The sequence below is a fragment of the Nannospalax galili genome, unplaced genomic scaffold, assembly GCF_000622305.1.
Source record: "Nannospalax galili isolate Female #2095 unplaced genomic scaffold, S.galili_v1.0 scaffold872, whole genome shotgun sequence".
In the NCBI taxonomy this organism is placed as follows: Eukaryota; Metazoa; Chordata; class Mammalia; order Rodentia; family Spalacidae; genus Nannospalax; species Nannospalax galili.
In genome coordinates, this window is record NW_008332654.1 from 3,051,850 (window position 1) to 3,075,524 (window position 23,675).

Genomic DNA, 23,675 nt, shown 5'->3' on the forward strand with positions numbered 1-23,675 from the left:
GGTAAATGGACCCAAATACACAGCTACTATACAATTTTTCCTTTCTCTTGGCCAGAGTGATTTTCATTCATTCTTAATCTTCCTCCGGATCATTTTTTCTTACCATTTTATTCCAAGCTTACTGAGCAAACTCAGCCCAAGACAGCACCCTCGTGTTCTTGCTCACATTTTGCTCCTCCATTCCACATACCACTTGCAAACCACAGCTTCCCCCCTTGCCTTTCAAAGCCCTCTGCATTTTTCTCACATTATACATTCTCTGTTGCCAATGGCACTAATATTACTTGCAGTTGAAGCGAGCTCCAGTTGGACAAAACTAAGAGCAAGGCAGGGGGATGGGGGGTAATGAAGAGCATGTTGGTAGAGAACATAACTGTGGCTAAAAATACATTTATGTTTTTTTTTTTTTTTCATGTGTATACTGATGTCGAAAAGAGAAATGCTCTGAAAGAAGCACAGCAGGCTGCTACATAAATAAACACCCGAATGCCTCAGGACGGGGAACACTCAAGGCAGAGCCACTTAGGCCTGCACATAAGGGACCACCAGGCCAGCTCCCTCATTAGGTACACCAGGCTAATCCAACGATTTAAATGATTATATACTTTCCACTGGAGCGGTATATAAACACATAAATATTGGCATTGCTTCCATAATATATAATATGAATAAGGAAACTTTAAGACTAATTCCTAACAAACTCCTACAAAGTCCAGCCTTTTAGGGTGCACAGAGCTCATTCCTGGGAGCTATGTCTCTGTACTAATCAAAAGAACACACTGCCTTCTTTACATGCCTGTAACTCCTATTCACATTTTATAGCCACATATGTGCCTCTAAAGGGTAAAAATGCCCTTCAGGTTACATGACAGAATCCAAATAAAGTAGGTGGAAAAACCAAGTCACTGCACATAGACTCACACTTTCCTCTCCCTTTAGAGGAAACACCACCACCACCTCTGCTCCCCACCTACAGTGTGGCCACTTCATCAGTCCACACTATAAAGAACCTGCTGGACTCCCTCTCTGGATGGTAACATCTTGTTATAGTCAAGGCATCTCCCAAATGGCTTTACATCCAAGCATTTTATAAAATATTTAATTCTACGTTACCTTCAAAATGTAGATACACTGCTGTCCGAATATTTTTTTCCCACCCCCAGCTTCATCAAAGCATGGGTGTCCCTTCCCATACCAAATGTCAAGACCATATTCAATTTCCAAGGTAAGAGAAAAAAGAAACGACCCAATCTTAAAAGTTCTACTACTTTTCTTTTAAGAAGACTGTTCTATTTTCATGGATGAATAAAGAATCCATAATCTCGGAACTGCTAGTTCCACACTGAACTATTACTAGCGAGTCTGACCCCAAAATAGCAACATACACAGGACACTGTATGACAGGAAGTTGAAAAATAAAAACTCAGTAAACTGTATCCAGTCTTCCACTGGTTAGTGTGAGTTGGGATGAAAGGGATTGTTCACAGCAAGGCCAGAAGCATAAAGCGAAAGAGCCAAATGTTTAAATCCTTCACAGAAAAAGGAAACTCAAGCCTATCTGTCAGTGGAGACCAGAAGGACCAAGCAGGGGACTGAGCACTGGCAGGAATCTCAGCTTCCCGTCCAAACCCTCTCACACACAATGCCTCCTGAAAGAAAGGAACCCAGGCGTGAGCCAGCCTGTCGCTGGCCAACAGACAGGGCTGGCTTTGCAGGATGTCAGAGCGCCAGGCGGCGGCAAGAGATACTGGGGTTTCACACACTCTCAGCCTGACTGTTTGGCTCTTCAGGTAATTAAACGAGGAAGCTGGGCTGCTGCGTATGAGCCTGACCCGACCCGAAGCCTCGGCTCCAAGGTTCTGCATATCAACTTCCGCAAGCACTGCCCCGAGCATCATCAGAACCTCCGCCTTTCATTCCCCAGCATTTCTTTCTCCACCTCTTCCTAAAGCTGACCCAGATACAAATCCTGCTGCCTACAAAAACATCCACGAAAGAATCTGAATTTATTGGTGATAAAGACCTCTGTGCTTCTCCCAGGTATTACCCTACACATTTAAAAAGGAAAAAAAAAAAAAGCCCCAAGTCACAAGAACTTTGTAAAAACTCACATTTAACAAATCCATGTTATCTTCAAATTCAGTAATGTTCCTAAAAATGATTTTGATAGTCTAGTTCACAAATTAAATGTTTTTTGTGTTGTGTAGTTAATATAATTATTTCAAGCTTTAATAACAGTCAGTAACATCAGGAAACATCACCTACAATCTGTTTGATTTTGATTTCCCTGAGAATCTTGCTTAAATGAAAGTCTGAAGTATTTTTTGTGTATGATATCATCACTAAGGGTCAGAATATGAAAAATTTCTCCTAAAGATAAAAACTCCACACATGTGTGTGCATATTAACCAATGATTAGCATTATCCACACAATATATTCTCTCTCCATTTCAAAATCCATAGAGCAAAATAGTGACTGAAAGAGAGAGACCAAAAGAGAAAACACAAAAGCATGCCTGCTTGTCTGTGTTCAACACAAAGGACATTAAATGAAAACAACTGGCATGCTGCCAAATTCCTATAGAGGCAAAGAGAGTCAAATAAATTGATTTCACGCATCACACCGACCTGGGATCAGTGCGATCAGTGCGCAATGCTACAATAAGCTCAAAGCTCCATGTGGGGTAAAGCCCATTAATGCTATCACACCCTTCAAACATGACCAAGAAAACCTAAAATAAATGCAGACTTCTCTCTAAAAACAGCCCTCACTTAAGAACATTAACTTTCCTGTTTTGCTACTAACATTTAAAGGTGTGTATAGTATCATCATCAATATGAGCATTTGAAAAGTCTTTTCTTTTTTTTTTTTTTTTACAAAGTATGGCTTCTGGGACCTATAAAACATATAGAAATTAGTAATGCAGGAACATTACACACACGGCACCCTGCAGCAAAAGTTTCCTGTCATTCTTCCATCCCATGGTCTTGAAAGTCATGGGATTTTTTTAATTTTTAATATGCCAAATATTACAAGATACCCATCTTAGAAGTGTTCTTAATGGCTTGTGTGTAAGTTCTCAGGCCAGACACCACTCCCAGCCAGCCCAAACCCATCCAGGCCTCACAGTGGCACCCTTTAAGAGAGCAGGTCTCTAAATGCATTCTAGAGGACCAAGTACTGGGTGCATGTTGGGGATGCTTCAGGCCTCCAGTGAAGGAGCTGAGGATGTGGTTCAATGGTCCACTGAGAGCTTAGCATGACCAAGGCCCTATGGTTCATCTCAAGCACCAAAGTGAAACATAAAACACAAACACCTGGGGTGAAACATACAGGCACTCTAGCTTTACCAGCTTCCACTCAAGCTGGCAAGGTGCCCCTGACTTCTGTTTCCCCTGCCTCAAACTCCCCACACAGACGGGACTCTGGCGCCTCCTCAGGCTGTTCTCACTCAAAGAGCCAGCTTTTCAGCTGGTAATTCTTTGCTTCATCTGCTTCCAAATGACAACTCCAAGAACCCAATGAATTCCAGGTGCCTGTGAATGTCGAGTATGTGATTTTTGTTATTCTTTACTTTTTGGATCAACTGGATTCTGAAACCCATATTTCTATACACCAAGTACTATCACAAAGAGGAAGAAACAACCAGGAATACATATTAATGCAATAGGAAAAATAAACCAAAATTTATAGTAATAGACCAACATGAACATGTCTGTCAATGTTCGTCAGGGTTTTTTTGTTTTTGTTTGGGTTTTTTTGTCTTTTTGAAGCAGGGTCTCCCTGTAGCCCCAGCTGTCCTGGAACTCACTATGTAGACCAGGCTGGCCTTGAACTCACAGAGATCTGCCTGCCTCTGCCTCCCAAGTGCTGGGACTTCAGGCGTGCACCACCACGCCTGGCTAATGTTCGTCAGTTTTAAAGTACACACACATACAAAGGAAAGAGAGGAGGAACGGGAAGAAACTCACCATGGTACCTGTGACATGATACTGCAGACTCAGTATTCGCATATTACAACAAATACCACATATTAGGTTCTAGTCGAACCACGTCCCTGCCGTGCATTATTTTTCTTTCAATATTGCTCACAGATGCATCCCATGTGACTGTAGTGGGATAGGGTAACGATGTAACCTCATGCATCTACAGTATGAACTCAAGCTTTTAAATCCAATGTCTTTCCAATGTTTAATTTCCACCTTAGACAATTGTACTATATAATATTAACCCCTATAAAAATAAGAAAGTGCCAGGCAATGCCTTTAATCCCAGCACTCTGGAAGCAGAGGCAGATGGATCTTTATGAGTTCGAGGCCAGCCTGGTCTACGAAGCAAGTTCCAGGCTAGCTGGGACTACAAGGAAACCCTGTCTTAAAAAGGCCAATAAATTAAATAAATAATAAATAAATAAAAGAATAAAAATGCTGAATTATATTGTTTTGAAATAGCTACTTTCTTCAAACACTAAAGGTTAACAATTGTAAATCAGGGATGGTCGTACTTGTTACTATTACTTTCTTTCCCTTAAGTTGCGATATTGACACCTTTCTTTTTCTCTACACAAGACTGTGGAAGTCTAATCAACCAAGATTTGAATTCTCAAAAACTAATTTTCAGTAACAATGGTTCATTAAGTTAGGCTGGAAGACAGACACAATGGTGGGAGGTACCTCAACTGGGTGACAAAACTGTACTCCTTGCCTTCTTTTTTGAATTGATGTCTGTCATTCATATAGAAAGATAACAGTGAATGAAGGGAGACCAAAGGAAAAGAACCACAGGCACAGAAACCAAAGCACAGTTAAATCGTCCCCAAAGGAACGTGTATTTCTATAGGGAATTATCTCACTTTCTGTGGTCCTAAAGAAAAATAAATAACTCATTTGTAGACACCTTCCTGAGAAGGTGAAGTCAATCAGTAACTGTAATCCTAGTATTTGGGAAGAGGAAGCAGGGGGATCAAGTGTTCAAACTCTTATACCCCATCTCAAACAAACTACAACAAAAAAATAGAGGAGGAGGGGGTGGGCGGGGGGGGGGAAGGCAAGAATAAACCAGTAAGTGTCTTTAGGAATTAGGACTTGCAGAGATTATGGGACAGAGACCAGCAGGGGTGTTTCCAAAACAATGGTTACAGAAACTAAATATTTTGCTACTCCTCTTTACATGAAGTGAAGCCAGTCACAGAACTTCAAATCCTTCCAGAATCACTAGAGTGCCAACCAGTACCACACAACATTTGCAGTGACCTATCAACCTTGATTTAGCACCGAACAGTAGGGCCTGGATTTTCAGCACAAGTCCATTCGCTGCTAAACCTGGAGCAGAGCTAGCTACGGGGTTTGTAACTCCACACCCAGGGCTCAGAGCATCCCTAAGTTTTTAAGTGTGGTAGACCTTCAGAAATAAGTCTCTGGTCAAATAGCAATATTCTTAATTTATACTTATGTTTTCTTAAGGTTAGATATCACTCATTTTAATGTGTCTACAGATATGAATTCTGCTCAGGAAATGACAGCTCAAAGTTTTTTTATTAATCCAAATCCATCAGAAGAAATAATAAATCCTAAAACACTTGTTTGCCTGTTCTCAACAAACTGAGAAAAAAAAAATTTCTTAATTACAACAAACACAGAAAATCATGACATAGCTTTCACTCGAACTCCAAATACTGCTCACTTTATAACATGTAATATGAGACATGAGGCAAGAAGCAGGAAAAAAAAAAAAATGGTAGTTGATCATTTGATACCTTTAGCCCCAAAGCTATTAAGCAGAATTCCCATGGGCAGACTGATCCCCACCCAATCCCCATTCCCAGAGATTTCAAACACAATGGTTAAAATATATAATACAACTCTATCAACAGGTGCTAGAATAAGGAACAGAAAATTCTTCACAATTATAATTTACTGGGAAAAAAGGATAGATTGATTTTCTGATGCACAAAGTCAATTGCAAAATCAAAATATGTGTCTGTTCCTTACCTTGACAATATTCAAAGCTCCCCTTTTTCCGGCAGTCACCTATTACTAAACTCAGTGCTCTCCAAGTGTTTCTTTTGATAGATATCATTGTCCACCAATCGCTCTGCTAATTTCCTCTCCTTTTCTGACTGGGACAGAGATTATGTTCACCAGCCCACAGATCAATCTTTTCTATTGACAACAACAAAGGGGAAAAAAAATGCATACATCACAACCAGTCTAAAGCATCATGCCCATCTATTTACACGATAAACTATGCCAGCGTTTTTGTTTGTTTAAGAAACATACTAGCCCTTCCATATTATACAAAAATTCCAAACAATCCCCATTTCCTCAGTTCCTGGAAAGAGGTACTCTAAAAAACTGAATTTTCTAACCATCTGATGCAAAGCTGGAAACATTCTGAACTCCAAAACAACTTTTTAAGTTGGTTTTAAAGTATTCACCCATCAGTACCTTAAAAGAACATGCTAGAGTTTATTTGCCCTTTTCAATAAAAGATTAAATAATCCATCAGATATTTCTTTAGAAAACTCTTTGGACATTACATGATTTATTTTATTCCATGGAGATTTGTTTTGTTTTTGTTTTGTTTTTAAGTTAAATACTGTTTTAAAACAGCAGTTACCCACACTATTTCGTTGTTCTGAAATTTCAACACTCCCGTGATTAGCTGCAATTGTTTAAAGTAACTGATAACCATGATGAATATTTATGTGACTACTTTACAAAAAAAAAAAAATCCTAAAGTTAGGCATGATAGTGCAAACCTGCAGTCCTAACACTTGAATTGCTAGAAAATTGAGTGCAGCCTGGGCTACATAATGGTTCTAGGACAACCTCAGCTAGATAAGACTCTGCCTCAAAACATAAGGCAAAATCTTAGCTAAGAAAATTATTTATGAACTATTCAAACAAATCAATAAATTTCTACTCTTCCCTTCTAGGAGGGCAATGCAAATTTTCTCATTTTTCTTGCTAGATGTGGTAAGTTTAAAATTGATTTTTGATCCATTCAGAAACATTCATCCTATATCTACGACTCACCTACAGTCACTAGTGTGAAGCCAAAAATAAATACATGAATAAATTCATCAATATACAAATTCAATGCTTAGCTATTTGATTTTTATGATCTATGAGATACAAGGGCTTAAGACAATTATGTGCACATAAAGTAGGAACTCAATAAAAGCAGAATAAAGATTCAGCAAGGTAATTTCAAAATGCATTACTCTAGGTAATGCTATTATTTTTTGAGACCCATTAATTATTAGAAATTTCAGCTGGTAAACATACTCTGGTAACACAGTCTCTTAAATTGTGGGCTACAACCTCATGGGAGGGTCACTTAATTGAGTATGGGAGTCATGAAAAATTTGGAAAAGGTTAAAAAGTTAATAAATGAGCTAGGACCGAAAGTAAAATACTTCTTGAATTGAGGTGTTTCTGTAGCACTTGCCCATGCCATAGCACATGACTTCACTGTAGCCTTGGATCTGAACACATATGCACCCTACACACCATGCATGCTGTCACTCAATGCCAGTGGCTGCTGTCTGAAACATCTCAGCTCAGATTCAAGAGTGTTAATGTTATGAACTACATGCATTTTCTTCTTATAGAAACACAGAGGTTTAATTACAGAAAATGGAGACTTAATTGTTTCTGACCATCACTCTTAAGCACGTATCAAACTAGTGAATGTTCGGATTGTATTGTATTAGAGTATTTGATTTTAAAACCTGCTGTTTGAGTTGCTGACTTGAGTTTCATAAAAAAGATCATTAACTACATTTTGGCTTGGGATAAGGACAGAATTCCCAATAATTTCGGAAATATCCCTAAACATAATTTTGCCAATCTGTACTGTGTATCTATGCAAAGCAGCATTCTCAGTATTGATGATTATAAAATAAAAACATAAGATGTTCTACATCCTGCATATTAAATATAAAGCTACGATTTAATTTGTAAATGTAATGTAATGTAAAACTTGCATTACTAATCAAATATGCTTTCATCTTTAATAAAAGGTAAAGTTAAATATCAAAGAATTATTTTAAAGTAAATTTATGATTTTATATCAGTGTTTGATTTGTGGATCTATGTAATATACCTATATACTCAGGATCATGTAAAAAATTCTCAGGTGAAAGGGGTCCCAAGCGGAAAAGAGTGTAAGCAGCTCTGCTCTGCTCTATTTAAAACACGCGTCCCACTGAAGTGGCTGGACCTCCATTGCCCCCGTGAAGCGCTGCTGAGAGTCAATCAGCTGTTTCTTATTCTTATTTACATTTACGTTTTTGGAAAATTTCACACATGAGTACTGTATTTATATCATTTCCACCCTTTCTTCTCCCTCTTCCAATTCCACCCATGTTGATGTTTCTTATTCTTTATGATAAAAAGTAAACACGCATAAATTAGGAAAACTATGGTACTAGATATTCCTTAGCTGGGAATTGTCTTAAAGCTCAACAAACAACACTAAAGACAATCAGCTGGAAACCAGAAACATGCAATTTACTCTGAAATCTAATATTGTTAACAAATAACAAAGGAAATATCTCAAATGAAAGTAACCAACATAGATAACACATACAGATTATATAAATACTCAAATACTGAGAATGGGAGATGGATGCACGCAAAGGGAGAAATCAGAAGGAAGTACATTTATAGATATTAAATCGGACTATGTCTGGAAGATAGAAATGTTTCTTTTAAAAAATCCTGTTATTTCCCATGCTTTTGTGCCAAATTAAAAAAAAAAGAAAAGAAAAAAAAGAAGCTAAACAAACATTGGGGCAAAAAAGAAAGTGGACACATTATTTAGATTCAGTCATGATATATGATAGTATTTTTGCCCCAGCAATTGCCCCTGAAAGATATCAGAGAGTTGAGAGTTGATAAAAGTGGATGAGCTAGGGCCCATAGTTGGTCATCTCCACTAACAAAAGAAACTGAGGAAGCAAAGCCCTTACTTAGTCTGCTTCTTCCTACTCAGGCAGACTTAAGTCAGACATGAATTTTAAGGCATGTAAAATTAGTACGGAAAGAAATACCTCTGTAAGACAAACCTCAATTAGAAGCAATACCATATTCTAGAACATTGTGTTTCACTTCTGAATTTCACTTAAAGTATCTCTTCAGCCACAAGTATTCTGAAGTAAGAGAAGTTAGCAAAAAGACAATGTTGTGTATACGTTTATAAATTCTTAAATGTTAAAAGAACACACAAATACATACTTAACACGAGATGGATGCAAACAAATGCACAAACGTATAGTTACCCATGAGGACCCCTCCCCTTATCTGTCTTATATATGAAACATTATACCACAACCAAAAGACTAGAGAAAAAAAAAGGAGGAAAGGGAGAAAGGGAAGGAGGGAGGGGGAAAAAGGAGAAAGAGAAGGGGGGACGGGAGGGGAGTCATCTTTGGACTTTGAGTGTGTTTTTTTGTGTCTCCTATATCTTACATACTAAACATTCTTCCAATATGAAATGGTAATTGGTACAATGAGCAACAGTAATAAACACTCTGAAATAGATGTTCTGATATTTGTGTACCTATTCCACAATAACGCTTGTATCAGACACAAATGACAGCAAAATTTCCCCACATCTTTATTAATTGCTTTGTTCAGACCCTCAGCCCTCAAATTTGTAAAACCTCTTTATGAGGAGACTGTAGACTGAGAACAGTTTGAAGGCTAAGCTCCTCTAAGAGTCGAATGCCTCAAACAATTTGTAACTCTGCAAGAGTGTTATTAAAAAGGCTCAACATGTTGTATTACCATGGAAATTGTGGAAAACATACATTCCCAAACAAATATTACTTTTTCTCAATGGTATGAAGTAATGAAAAGCACATGTGTAAATCTGTGATCCGTGCAGTAGTTCAAGCTGCAGCTAATAGAGAATACAGAAAGTGAACTCTGCTATATAAAGGATTCTTGTTACAGAAATATAATGTGAAAACCAGATGCAGACAGAAAACCTTAATCACAGATGGGAATATAATCACTGGCATACAGAATACGTTTTTGATCAATCTTAACCATATGCTCAATGTATTTATTTTCTAAGGAATGCAATAACTTGAGAGAACCTTCTATTTGAATTCGGTTAACCTCATATTTATAATGCTTTTATCTTCCTCCCCCACCCTTCAATGTGTACACTGAGCCAAGGCTTTAAAAGGAAGAGCTGCTGGCCTTGGCAAATAATTCTTGTATCAGTTTATCTTTCAAAAATTTAATAGGATGTAAAGACTACACACATCAAAATCAACCTCAGAAGAGATCAAGTACAGCTGCCCAGTGCAGTGCTGCTCAATCACTGCCAGGAATCCTTTCACTGCCTAGATGCATTTCTCTAGAGAATTCTGTCAACATTTGAGGTAGTTTTTCTTTTAATAAATAAGTCATTCCAAAAATGAGCATTTAAATACACCTGTTTTTATCCAACAACCTGGTCTTTTTAACTTTTTAACTTTTCTTTCATAGAAACATTGTCTAGGATAGACCATTAATTTACATTAACAAAAATACAATTAGCTTTGGTTCACAAAAGGAACCTGTTGTATCTCTCATGACCTTGTGAGTATGTCCATTGCAGTGGGTTAAATCTTTCTTTTGTCAAATTTTTGTGTTCTCTTTTAGAGGCAATTTTCCTGGACTCCTCACTCTGAAGTAGTAGATGCACACCTGCCTCACCTCACAACTCTACTCGATGTCCAACAGGAGGCAACTGGACGTTGTGTTTTGGAGTGACCCACATCATAGGTTACAGGAACTATGTTTCAGTCTCCTCATCTCACAAGCTTCTTTAAGCTTACAAGACATGCCATCATCCAGGTTCTACCCTTCCCCACACCTACCTACTTATAAGACATTCCCTCATTCAAGTTCTATCCTTCCCCCCACCTACCTACCTACCTCTTGATACAAGCACAGACACACACAGTCTTAGTCTCTCCCCACCATTCGAGACCCTACACCAACCTCTAGTTTTCAGCCTTCACTCCATCCGTGGTGTCAGAGAACAGGTCTTGGCTGCATAAACTTCCTGACAGAATACTGTATCCCTTCCTTACAGATCAGTCCCCTGCTCAAGGTTCTGTGCAAAGACTGGGGCATGGCCAGATCTTCTCAACACTCAGCTCTCACTCTAGAACTCATCTCTTCTGAAAGCGTTTCCCAGCCATGGGAATTAGTCTCACCCCCACCACTCCCATCATTAGAACATTGCCTCCTAATTGTCTTCATTGTATCAGACACTACATGGACACATCTTACTGGCTTCGTGGTCTGTCTCCCTCCTCCCTCCCCAATCTCTATGAGAGGATTTTTACCTCTTTTACTTACTATCCTACCCCTCAAACTTGGAATTTCACTTGACACACAGTAGCAATCCAAAATAAAATTAAAAAATCAAATGAACCCACTTAGTGAAGAATCATAGTGGTCAGTTCTACTCTTAGGACTTTCACGAGCCCTTCCCTGAGCAATATGGGGAATGTGACCTTTCTACCATCTTTAAATTGCCATACTCTGAACTGAGGTCTCTATCAGGCTTGTCAGCCTTTTCCTGGAGATGCTGTGCATATGAGCCCACCTGTACCACCAGTCATCCACCAGGACAGAAATCACTTGGACCTATGAGGCCAATACTGTCACCCACCTAGAGCAGGACACTATGACTGAGAATTACAGCTTATGCCCATATAGCTTATGATGGCTAGTCTCGACTAGACTAGAGGTATCTAGGAGATTAGTAAAGAAAATCCACCTCTAGGTATGTCTATGAAGACATTGCCATAGATGTTTGACATCTGGGCCAGCAACCGAAGGTGGAGAGGGAAGACCTGCCCTGTATGTTGCATCATCTAATAGGATGGGTGCCTGAAAGGAACAAAATTGGAAGAAGGGAGCAGCGGGCCAGCATGGCCTCACTTTCTCTCATCCTATCTGCTTCCTGACCACCATGACGTGAGCAGCCTCCTCTACAACATGCTCCCATCACTATGACTGCCTTGTCTCACCACAGACCTTCAGCGATGCACCTAGCCAACTTTGAACTAACAACTCTGAAACCTTTCTTGCCTCAAATTGTTTCTCTTAGCAATTTGTCACAGCAACCAAACATTAACTCAACTCAATTTTTAAAGTATAAATGCACTCTACCAAGTTTTAGGCAGTCTCCTCTCAGGTGAGTTGGTTAGGAAAGAGACCTACCAGACTCACTTCATGCCTTCGGATCTCATATTGGTACAGCACAGTCATTCCAAGTATTAAGTATTTCTTTATCCAGTGTGGTCAGTTGCTTCATTTGTCACAAGAAAGGGGACAGCACTGACAGAATGCTGCTTCTCCTTACAGCATTGTCCCTGCCCTCAAGATTCTGCACACACTGAGGTATGGCCAGATCCTGATACTGACCTTAAAACTGAGTTCCCAGCCATGGGAATTAGACTCGCCCCCACTACTCATTATTGGAACATTGCCTCCTGACTGTCTTCATTGTATCTGACCCTCTATGGCCACATCTCATGGACTTCTTTATTGTCTGCCTCCCTCCCTCACCTCCAAACTGTGAGGAACCTTACCCGGCCTGCTCATTATCCCATACTTGGAGTCATACATGGCACACAGTAGCAATCAAATTCTTTCTAAAATTTCAATTCTTTCTAAAAAGAACAAAATAAATGAACCCACCTAATGAAGAATCATAGTGGCCCAATTCAATGCTTCTGATTTTCACAAGTCTTTCCTTGCGCATGTGACCTTTCTATGGTTCTTAAATTTCCAAAGCACTGTGGTCTCTATATCAGGCTTGTCAAACTTCCTCCTGCTAGATGCATCGGAACCTGTTCCCACAGGTACTGTACAGTCATAGGTCGTAACGTAGTGGTTCAAAGTGTGAAAACAAAAGCAAAGGATGTTGCTCAAGCCTGACTTATGAAAAGTACAGTTTTTCTTTCTGAAAGTTACTACTGTGTCAACAATGAGAGAAATAGCTCATTCGTTATCATTATTGGTCAACAAATTTAACTACAGCGGCTATTAGGATGCAGGTATTAAGATGCTTTGGAATGACAAAGAAAAAAAAATACTGTTAATGAATGTATTGTGATTTATTTTTCTCTCATTGAATTTCATCTGTGAAAGACCATCTCTAGAGGATAAAAGAAGAGAGCCAATTATTTCTAAAGACTGGTTTCTTCAAATAAAGGCATATGTTCCATGCTGGACATGTTCACATAAAAGAAAAAGGAGGCTTTGGAAGCTTCTACGTTTGTGGTTCATAGTCACCTATGTTCCAGGGGTTACTGTAAATACTGAGCTGCAAGCTACAGCTACTACTATTATTTTCTCTGCCAAAGCTCGCTCTCGCTCGCTCTCTCTCTCTCTCTCTCTCTCTCTCTCTCTGTGTGTGTGTGTGTGTGTGTGTGTGTGTGTGTCTCCTCCATTCCATCTCTCTGTTTCTGTCTCAGAAACTTGCAAACTTGTGGTGTTTTTATACCCTAAGTAGTCATGTTTCAAATGTAGTGAAAAGTTTTCCATCTTTACTACAATTCACCTGCAGTCTGTGTGGCTGGCCTGGTTTTTGAGTCTGTTCCTTGCTGGCGAGATTCAAAGACTTCCAGGAGAGTAGTACTAAGCCCTGCAACAGTGGTGAAGCCTTGAGCATGGAAGTCAGACTTTGCCCATCACCATGCAGGGTCATCTTAGGCAAGTGAGATTCTTCATATCTAGGCATCCAGGTAGCAGAGAAAAAGGGAACTGTGACACTCAACTCACTTTCTCTTCCATTTTATTCAGTCCAGGCCCATGAGATGATGCTGTCAACAGTCAAAGGCAGGTCTTCCTTCCTCAATGAATCTTCGCTGAAAAATCCCTCACAGACACTCCCAAAGGTATACCTCATTAATGCTTTAGGCATTTCTTAATCCAATCAGACTGACAAAGTAAAACATTACAGAGGGTACTGTATTATTTTTTCATTACTATGACATACAAGCCAAAACGTGATGGGAATAAAATTGTGTCTTCTATCAAAGAACGCAATGAAAGGGACCAAGGGGAAAATAGGTTGAGAGAGACAAAAGGAACACAACACAAAACAACATAAAACAAAACAGCACAACACAAAACAAAACAAAACTTGCTGTTGTAACCAAAGAATGGGTTTTGGTTTCAGCAATCAGGAGAATTTTCGGTAAACAACTTGAGCATAAGGGATGAGTTTCACTACATTACAAAGTCTGAAAAGGGCCCCTAGCTGTTCCATCTACATTCTGAAGGAGCTTGCGAACCCAGCAGAAAATCTAAATCTCCAGGGCAGTAGCAAAGGAGGGTGCAATAAGTTCTCTTGGAGATAAGAAGCCCTGGAAGCTTCAGAAGGGACAGTTTCACCAGAGGCTGAGAAGGTGAAGCAGACTAGGTCTGGCTTCCCTCAGAAAGTAATAGGAGTCCAGGCACCAAGGTGCAAAGTAGCCCAGGGGCTTGAAGAAGGCTGAAAGAGAAGACCAAGAATTGGCCAGGCAAAGCCAGGTGCTTGCTGTCTTCTCTTGAACAGCCCAACATTCCCAGGGTCAAGGAGCCTCAGTCTCTAGGTTCAGTATTCTGCAAATAAAGGAACACAAGGGACCTCTAGGAGGAAGGTGTGGACCATTGCATGATGGTCCAATCAGATTCCAGGAATAAGCAAGTCTTTATGAAGGCGGTGTGCTTAACACACCATTCTCCCATCCACATCAGCCTCCCCACAGCCTTTGAGGACACACTATTATGGTCTGGATGAGAACTGTTTCTAAAGGGACACAAGTAGCAGGATATCACACAAAAGGTGAAGCACCTGGGAATCACGTTTCTTCACTCGGACCCTTAACTACCATGTCTGGTAGGGAAGAGAAGAGTCACTGCCAGACGAGCAGAGTCCTGTTCCAGTAATCCCATGCTGGCCTGCAGTACCTAAGTCCAAGATTTACAAAGATTCTCAAAAGTTTTGCACCCAAGGACCTGCTTCTTCTAACCACCAATGGCTGGGCCTCGCTTCCTTCTCCGACAAACAGCGCCGTCAGATTCTTGAGCCTACTCCCACAACTAGAATTTTAGGCAATTTTTTTGTGCAAATGTAGACCGCTGCATTCTTCTGTTTCTTGCCTTTTTAACAACTGGAGTTACAGACAGTTGTTAGCAGCCATGTGGGTTCTTGGAACCAAACCTCGGTCCTCAGCAAGAGCAGCCAGTGCTTTTTAACTGCTGAGCCACCTCTCTGGTCCTCCAAATTTCTATCTCTATTAACAATATTTTAAAGCACATTTGTTCCCCTAACTAAAAGTGGATTTGAAAAGCACTATTGCATGACAAAGTGCCTGGTCTATCAGACTATGCACAGCATGTTCAATGAATGAATCTAGGTTCAAAAACTCCTTGGAAAAAACTATCCTCCCCCTGTTCCCAGAAGCATTGCGCACAGGATCTGAGGACTACTGGTTTCCAAGAATTGCCTGTTTTCATCAACTGTTCCTTAACTCTTCATCCTGTCCTCCCTACTTTCTTTGCTCTACATCATGTTAAAATTGAAAGAAGTTTTATAAATTGTCCTGTAAACCAAATTCCAATTTATAACACATAAAAATACATAAACCAGAGGCTGCTTCTGTTGAACAGGAAGCTTAGGGTCTAGAACCCAGCCTTCTTAATCCCTTTTCATTTTCCCACACAGCCCGAAGGCATCTGCTAAAAACAAATCAGAAAAGTTTGATGTTGTGTTGTTCTTTTCTCTTCTCTTTTGTTCCCTTTTGTATTTGCGGGGTGTAATGGTTCACATAGCCCAGGCTGTCCTCAAACTCACTCTGGAACTGAAGACGACCTTGAACTTCGGATCCTCCAATCTTTACCTCCAAGTGCTATGGTTAATGGTTACTGTCCTGCATCACCATATAACATCTATGCAGTGCTGAGATTCAAACCCAGGGCCTTGTGCATGCCAGGCAAGTACTCTACCAACTAAGCTGTATCCCCAGTCCCATCAGAACAGTTTGAAAGAGGCACAAGGAAGCAAATCCCATGAGACAGTTAAGCTCCAAAGAGGTCAATAATATACCTTCTCTATAACCACTAACCACCCCACCATTGGACAGCCCTGTCACCACCTTTCAAAGGCAGCCAGGATTCAGAGAATTCCTGGGGCTGGAGTATATACATGATTTGGTGGCTCCTTTCTGAAGCCTGCATTAGGGCAGTGAAGCTGCCCTTTAAGCAAACATCCAAAGCAATTCCCAAGTTCTGGAAAGCTAAGTGCACTTGACAGCTAATCTGGTTGTTACCTTTTCTCCTCTCGGAGTTGTCCCCTCTCTCCAAGTTCTAATTATTTTTTCTTTGCAATGACTTGTGGATCTGGTACTTATATCTCATCTTCCTAATTGAATCCGGCCATCCTTCTATAATACCTAAAACCTAAACTACTGTGACAAGGGGTTGGGGATGGGTAGCTGAGCATGAGCTTAGCATGTACAAAACACTGGTTCAACTCCTAACATGGCAAACAAAGCAAAAAACTCTTAACAAATAAACTGACATAGCAGGCTTCCTGCCTGGCCCTGGCCTCCAGTGCATCAGACCCACCACAAGTAATATTTCTTCAAATGAAATCCAACTAAAAATTCTGATTTTAAAAGGAACTTATTATAAAAGCAAAACTATTCTGACTTTCTAGTAGGAAAGGGATAGAAGCAAGGCCTAAGACCAACCAGGCCCCTCTCAGCCCCTTCCCAAGAAGATGGCGCCCACGTCAAACGTTGCACATGCAAGCATGCACGGTCTCTGCAGTTATTCTGCACTCATCACTGCAGGGTCTTTTTTCTCAACTGTGTTTGTTATTTGTTAATACATTTCCCACCTCCACTCTCTGCCTTCCCGGTACTTCTCTAAAATCATTTCTACGCCTGGGATTCTCCCCTCCCAAATCCTACCTTACAATGCACTACTGCCCTATAACAACTCTGCCTTGATAAATCCTACCCATCTGAAAACAAGCTTAGATGCCACTTATAGGGCTGGAGAGATGGCTAAGAGCACTGGATGCTCTTGCAGAGGACCTGAGTTCCGTTCCCAGCACCCAAATGGTGGCTAACAACTGTCTGTAACTCCAGTTTCAGGGAATCCCATGCCCTCTTCTGACCTCTACAGGTATTGCACAGCACAGGTGCACTCAAATACATGCAAGTAATACACTCACACACATAAAATAAAAATAAACCAATTAAAAATAAATATTAAATATTAAGGTATTAAAATAAATATTTTTATATTTTGTTATATGTTTATATTTTTTATTTAATAAAATAAATATTTTTTAAAGATCTCACAGGGGTGGAGAGATGGCTCAGTGGTTAAAACACTTGCTTGCAGGTCCTCCAGAAGACCCAAGTGTATGTGTGTGTTTGCAGGGAGGAGTTCACAACTACCTGTAACTACAGCTTAAGGGGATATAACACTCACTTCTGCCCTCTGTGTGCACTGGTAAACACATGGCATACATACACATACACAAACTTAAATAAAAATAAATCTTTAAAAATAATGCAGCTGGGCACGGTGGCACACGCCTTTAATCCTAGCACTTGGGAGGCAGAGGCAGGCGGATCTCCATGAGTTCAAGGCCAGCCTGGTCTACATAGTGAGTTCCAGGACAGCTGGGGCTACAGGGAGACCCTGTCTCAAAAAGACCAAAAATGAAGAAGAAGAAGAAGAAGAAGAAGAAGAAGAAGAAGAAGAAGAAGAAGAAGAAGAAGAATACTACATTAAAATCTCCTTGTATCATTCAGTTGGTAGTAAAGGCACACCATCATCGTAGCTGTTTAACTTACCCCAAATGGGTGTAATAGTGAGAACTGAGCCTGCTCCCTGCCTCGGGTCTCCTCCTTGTGCATGCCTTACACATAGTAGGTATTTACTTATTGAATTACTAGTTCAGATTCCCTAGCAAGAGTACACATTTCACTTTCTCTCAAACACTCTAAAAGATGTCTTTACCTGGCTACATATATAGTGTGTGATTTTGAAAAAGTCACCTTGGATTCAGTGGTTGCCTCTTTTATGGCTCTTAGCTTCTATTCTCCTGATACTTTGTGCCAAATCCCTTTAGGTGATGGAAAGCTTAACTAGAACAAAGCTTAACTAGAACATGTAAGTCGAGGACAACACATTTCCTTTCCCTTTCCACCTGCACTGACCCACTTACCCTTGTTAAAATAAAGGAGATGAGAAGTCATTGTCCACAGACTGCTTCCCATCAGTGGCTGAATGTGGATCTCCTTTCTAAATAATTCCGGCTAAAGATGAGAATGTAAATGTGAGCAAAGGAGCTGGGTAGAAAGGACTTGTACTTGTCTCACACACAATAAAGGTTACAGAATCCTAATAGCCACTTAAAAAGAGCCATTTTTCACAGGAAAGGATTACCACATCAGTCTGATAAACACCACAGTTCCAGCCTCAATATCATCTGCTATTCTTCCCAGCTGTATTTGTTCATCACTGTGTATATAACATACACATGGACTCAGAAAAGAAACTAACAGTCATGACCTGTCTGATAGCTCACATCGTCCTCTAACTTAACGTTAGGGAAAGGGGTAGAAAACTCAACAGACTTACCCAAGCAGACAGACTAACCAACTTCCTAAGGCTTTTGCATTGAAAGTACAACTTGTACCAACCACCAGGCTTACACTCATTGGGAAATGATGTCTCAAATGCTGATATTCCACTTGCCAAACCAAATGGAAATGCATTTGAAACGTTCTCCGCAGCACTGCCATGTGATTTCCCTGGCATCATTATCTACTCAGACCCATTTAGGTACCATTATCTGTCTATTTGTCTAATATCATTAGGCTCTGAGCTTCTGAGTGTTATGAGGTGAATTACCCCCAGCAAATCTGATGGAAGATACTCCCAAATACTCTTATAACACCTCACAACTCATTCTGATTACCTTATCAACTGGCCATATGTAGCTAGCTCTTCTTCCTGTTATTCCCTGTTTATTTGCGTAGGTACCTAGTTCTTGAGTTTCTTTAAACAAACTTCCAGAATGTCTCCTGGGAATACTTTAATATTCTTTCATGCAATATACAATCCACTGGAGTCAAGTTCCAATGAAGAATACACTGAATCTATACTTTCAAGGCACTTTCCTTTGTAAGAAATTTCAATTCAGCTTCACAATGAACTCTGAACATCCATGCAAAAATATTCTACAGCTTGGAGCTGGAGAGATGGCTCAGTGGTTAAAAGCACTGACTGTTCCTGCAGAGGATCCGGGTTCGATTCCCAGCAGCCACATGGCAGCTATGAACCGTCCTTAACTCTAGTTCCAGGGGAATCTGAAGCCCTCTTCTGACCTCCGCGGCACTGCATGACACGGGTGCACTCAGAGACATGCAGGCAATACATTCATACACATAAAATAAAAATAATAAATAAAATATTTTAAAAATATTCTATAGCCTATAAAGTAACAGTGACACCTGTGGCTCCCATCCTCCTGCTAACCACTGAAGTCCTTGACAATAGCTAGTTTCCTGAATGACAAGCAAATGCTCGTCTTCATCAAACCAGAAGAGTGCAACAGCACCTAACCATCAAAGAAACCCAACCCTGCTTCATTATTAAGATTCCATAGATTAAAAATGAAAATAAATAATAAATAAAAATAAATTTTAAGAAAAAGATTCCATAGATTAGTAAAGTTCTAACAAACTTCTAGTATCTAAACTTTATAGTGATTTCACAAGCAGACAACAAATAGAAAGTCAATGTGCTATTGGTAACAACTAAATTTTTAAATGTTATTTCAGACAAAGCAGATGATCAATTTTTAGGTTTCTCTTTAAGACCTGATTTTAGTAAAATAACAATGTATTTTTTTTCATTGAAATAAGCTGTTATCAGCTCTGACCCAAAAATTATTTAAAGAGGTCATTTCTAAATTTCCCAAGTGACTCAGTTCTAAACTTCAAGATCATGGGATACAGTGAATTCTTGATAATCACATCCTATTTCCGTTTGCCTCACCCCTATGGTCGGGCACACAGCCACTTGCCCAGTAACTGTGAGGGAAAAGCATAAGCCTTATTTGCTTTTAACAAAAGTCCCTCCTCACTACAACAACAGACTCATTCTTCCCATTACAGTCTTGGAACAAAGCAGAGTAACAACTAAAATTTCACACAATCACCTAAGGTCCAGGATGGCACCTATGGAAGCCTGACTCCCTCTTCCCAGTACTTCCCACAGACAGATCAGTAGAGAGGAAGTGAGGTCCTTTCCTGATCCATCCCCAAGATGTATGAAGACAGACAGTGCCCCTGAAACCCACAGTCTGTTCACCATAAGAAAGCCCCAAATCCTACTCCTGATATCAATTAGACTTTCATGTAAGAGTCACCCTTATCTGAGCCCTGAGGAGTTCATCTGAAAATTGGGATCTACTTGGGCCACCAAAGACTGGACTGAAAGTACACCCCCCTTCGCATTCAGGCACTGCATACTCGACCGGGTCCTTCTTTTTATAACAGAGTGTTATATACCACATAACCATTTACAAACTCATCTCCTCTAGAGTAAAAGATACTACAAAATTTCTTTCCTTCTAGCTGGGTGTGGTGGTAGATGCCTATAAGCAATTCCAGCACTTTCAGAATTGAGGCCAGAGAATTGTGAACTGTAAACCAGCCTGGGCTACTTATGCAATTAATTACAAGTCAGCCTGAGCTAGACTTTGGTTCCCCCACCCCCAGGAAAAAAAAAAATCCTTTTCCCCTTTCTTCTTAAGTTTTCAAAGAAAATCCATTTAAAGGTGACTGAAGATGCCGAGATCAAGATACGCAGTGGCCTATAGGCTTTACAATGGAAAGCCTGGGGACAGTGAGTGGAAACAGCTCCAGAATGCTGGGTGGATTCAACAAAGGGAACAAATGAGCTCCTCGTGGGCTCAGTGCAGAGCAGAAAAAACTTATTCTGGGCAGGGACAAGATGCTGGGATTAGAAGGATAGAGAGATACACACTGACACATAGTTGAGTGTCCAAGGATATAATGGTGACTAGTTGACTCTCACTCCTTGATGGGACAAAGAAGGATTAAGTAAAAGAAAGCAGTGGATGCATAGATGGTACCCTGCTAGGGAGATTGCCAAACCAGGTATTTAGAGTTTAAGATCCTATTAGAACTGGGGCACAAAGTAGGTCATCAATCTGGAGAACATAAGGAAACCTCAGATTTTTAAATTGTGGCCAAAGGTAAAGCCAGAACAGCTGTAGCCAGGTTGAGCCATGTGCTGGGGTTCTTTGAGAGAAGAAAGTGAAATACTAGTTAATTATTCACTTAAAGTCTGTGATGAAAACTCACAGTTGGTCTCTAATATCTGTTGACTCGGTTGCCTTTTTCCCAAGACCAATAACTATGTGGCAGTCCTTGAAAGCCCAGAGCACAGGCTCAAGTGGTCTATGCCCCAGGTGTTAAAAGATTAATGAAGCCAGTCAATCACATTCCCCAGGGCACTTACAGTGCTCAGAAGGTCCAGATACAATGGAAAACTTTACCTTTGTACCTTTTGCATTTCTCTTCCACAAGATCTATATTGTGCAGGTCTTAATCACCCAAACACTAATTTGTCTTAGAGACTTTGATCTATACAACACCTACAAAAACAAATGATCACGTCATTTGTTCATGAGAGAATACACAAGACATCACAATTGGTAGTACTAAAGCAAGTATCACACACCTTTGATAAAATCAAAGGCTTTGTGCATAACACCCATGCACTCTGTCAACACTGCATAGCTCCAGCCCCAAAGCAAGGATTTTAAGCTTGTCTGTCACTAAAAATGTTATAAGCAGTTATAAGCAGTGCTAAAGGTTTAAAGCTTTTTCTACACAAGACAGCCCATGTCTTAAACTTCAATCACGTGACATTACTTTACCAGTAGTTCTGATATTAGAGTCCGAACATCATTTCATAACATCTAAAAACTCTGAAAAGTCCCAAGAAGTTCTTCCCTCTTGGGGCCATTACAGAGGCTGTGACTTCGGCACAAAGCATTCCAAGTGATGGGATTATGTCCATGAATAAACTTTCTAATATTAATATGTGATTTAGCCTTTATTTTCTCTTTCTCTTGTCTATCTCTCACTCCCTCTCTCCATTTTTCCTACTTGCTCCTTTTCTTTTGGGAGGGCAGAGTTCTGAAAATGGGTTGCATGCAGTTCAGGTTGGACTCAAACTCATTATGTAGCTGAGGATGACTTTGAACTCCTGATCTTACCTCCACCTCTCAAATGCTAGGATCACAGCTATGAGCCAGGAACAGTAGCTCAATCCTGCTTCTTAAAAGTGGCAAAATACACAGTGCCAAGGAATACACCCACATGGTACCCAAGTTTCTTAATGATATGTCACTATACCATGAAATACGGGAACATTCCTTGGGCATCATATTGGAAATGACACTCCTTAAGAATGGTATTCTTTGTCTGATTGTATGCAGGTAATCATAAACACATTCAACTATTTCTTGTTTTGAATTGCTATTTCAAAAGAAATACTGCATTTGTAAGTATCAAAGAGGGTCATGTGGCACAGAGCCTGTCTTCCCCTTTATCTTTCTTGAGCTGTTCTGTGAATTATGTGTCTAGCAACTCAAGTGTGAAGTCACAAGCTACACAGCTAATTGATCCTGGGCAGTGATCAGGGCTCACCCTGGACAGATGACTTTAGCCACAAGTCAAGCCAAGTGCAATTAAGGAGTGAATCAATACTGAATCTTACCCAGATTTCTGAAGTCTTGCTTCTACCTGGATTCTCTGTTTCCATATTTCCTGTGGGTAGTGCTGCCATTCACCTTCTTATTATAGGGATGAAGGAACATTTATTATGAATATCTTAAATATGTTTTGGAGTTTTCTTTTTAATTAATTCTAGATGAGTTTAAAGAACATGTCTTTCCTATAAATGTCACCAGTAAAATGCATCCAATTTTTCCCTAATGTGGTCCATGAAAGTTATTTGATTAGCAGTACTATAGAAGCTAAAGCTTTTGTATGCAGGCACTCAAGCATAATTTAATCATTTTATTTAAGCATGAAAAAAAAATTTATTCTGAAAGCCCTGTTAGGTAAAATATCCCTGATTAGTTTAAACTTACATTTGCAGGTATATTAAAGGTGAAATACACTACCAGATGCTCAGTATGCAATGAAATAGTGTTAACTTTCTCACAATAGTTGGCAGTAAGTTAAAAACTGTAGTATTAGAAAATGCAAGGTGTAGCTATCTCATTTTAAATAAACATATTTTAAAAGGTTACTCTAAAATAAGTTTTGTTTGTGCAAACCCTTTTTATAATACTAGGATTTTCACCTATGGAAACATCTTTTTATAGTCAGACAAGAAGAGGTCCTAATTGCATCATACCATTTATCCGTTGACGATTAAAGTACCAAGGAATGAAAATGCACATTAGGCAAGGGACTGTCAGAATAGAAAATTGGGTTTTTTATTTTTTTATTTTTTTGTTTTTTTGTTTTTAAATAACCCACTCACATTAACAAAAGGCTGCAGTAGCTTCCAAATTATAGGTTGTTATTTTTAGTGGA

The 23,675-nt window shown here is 39.7% G+C and overlaps 1 protein-coding gene across 4 annotated transcripts in view; it reads right to left on the reverse strand.

Moving 5' to 3' along the window:
- Nucleotides 1-23,675, reverse strand: part of Runx1t1 (RUNX1 partner transcriptional co-repressor 1) — a 159,268-nt gene that overhangs the window by 125,018 nt on the left and 10,575 nt on the right. The window contains exon 2 of one of the 4 annotated variants that reach the window (XM_029560898.1): nucleotides 5,992-6,162. The exons of the other annotated variants lie outside the window; for them this stretch is intronic. Within the exon in view, the coding sequence (XP_029416758.1) occupies nucleotides 5,992-6,079 (88 nt within the window). The 5' untranslated portion in view covers nucleotides 6,080-6,162. The remainder of the gene's footprint in view (nucleotides 1-5,991; nucleotides 6,163-23,675) is intronic. 4 annotated transcript variants of the gene reach the window in all.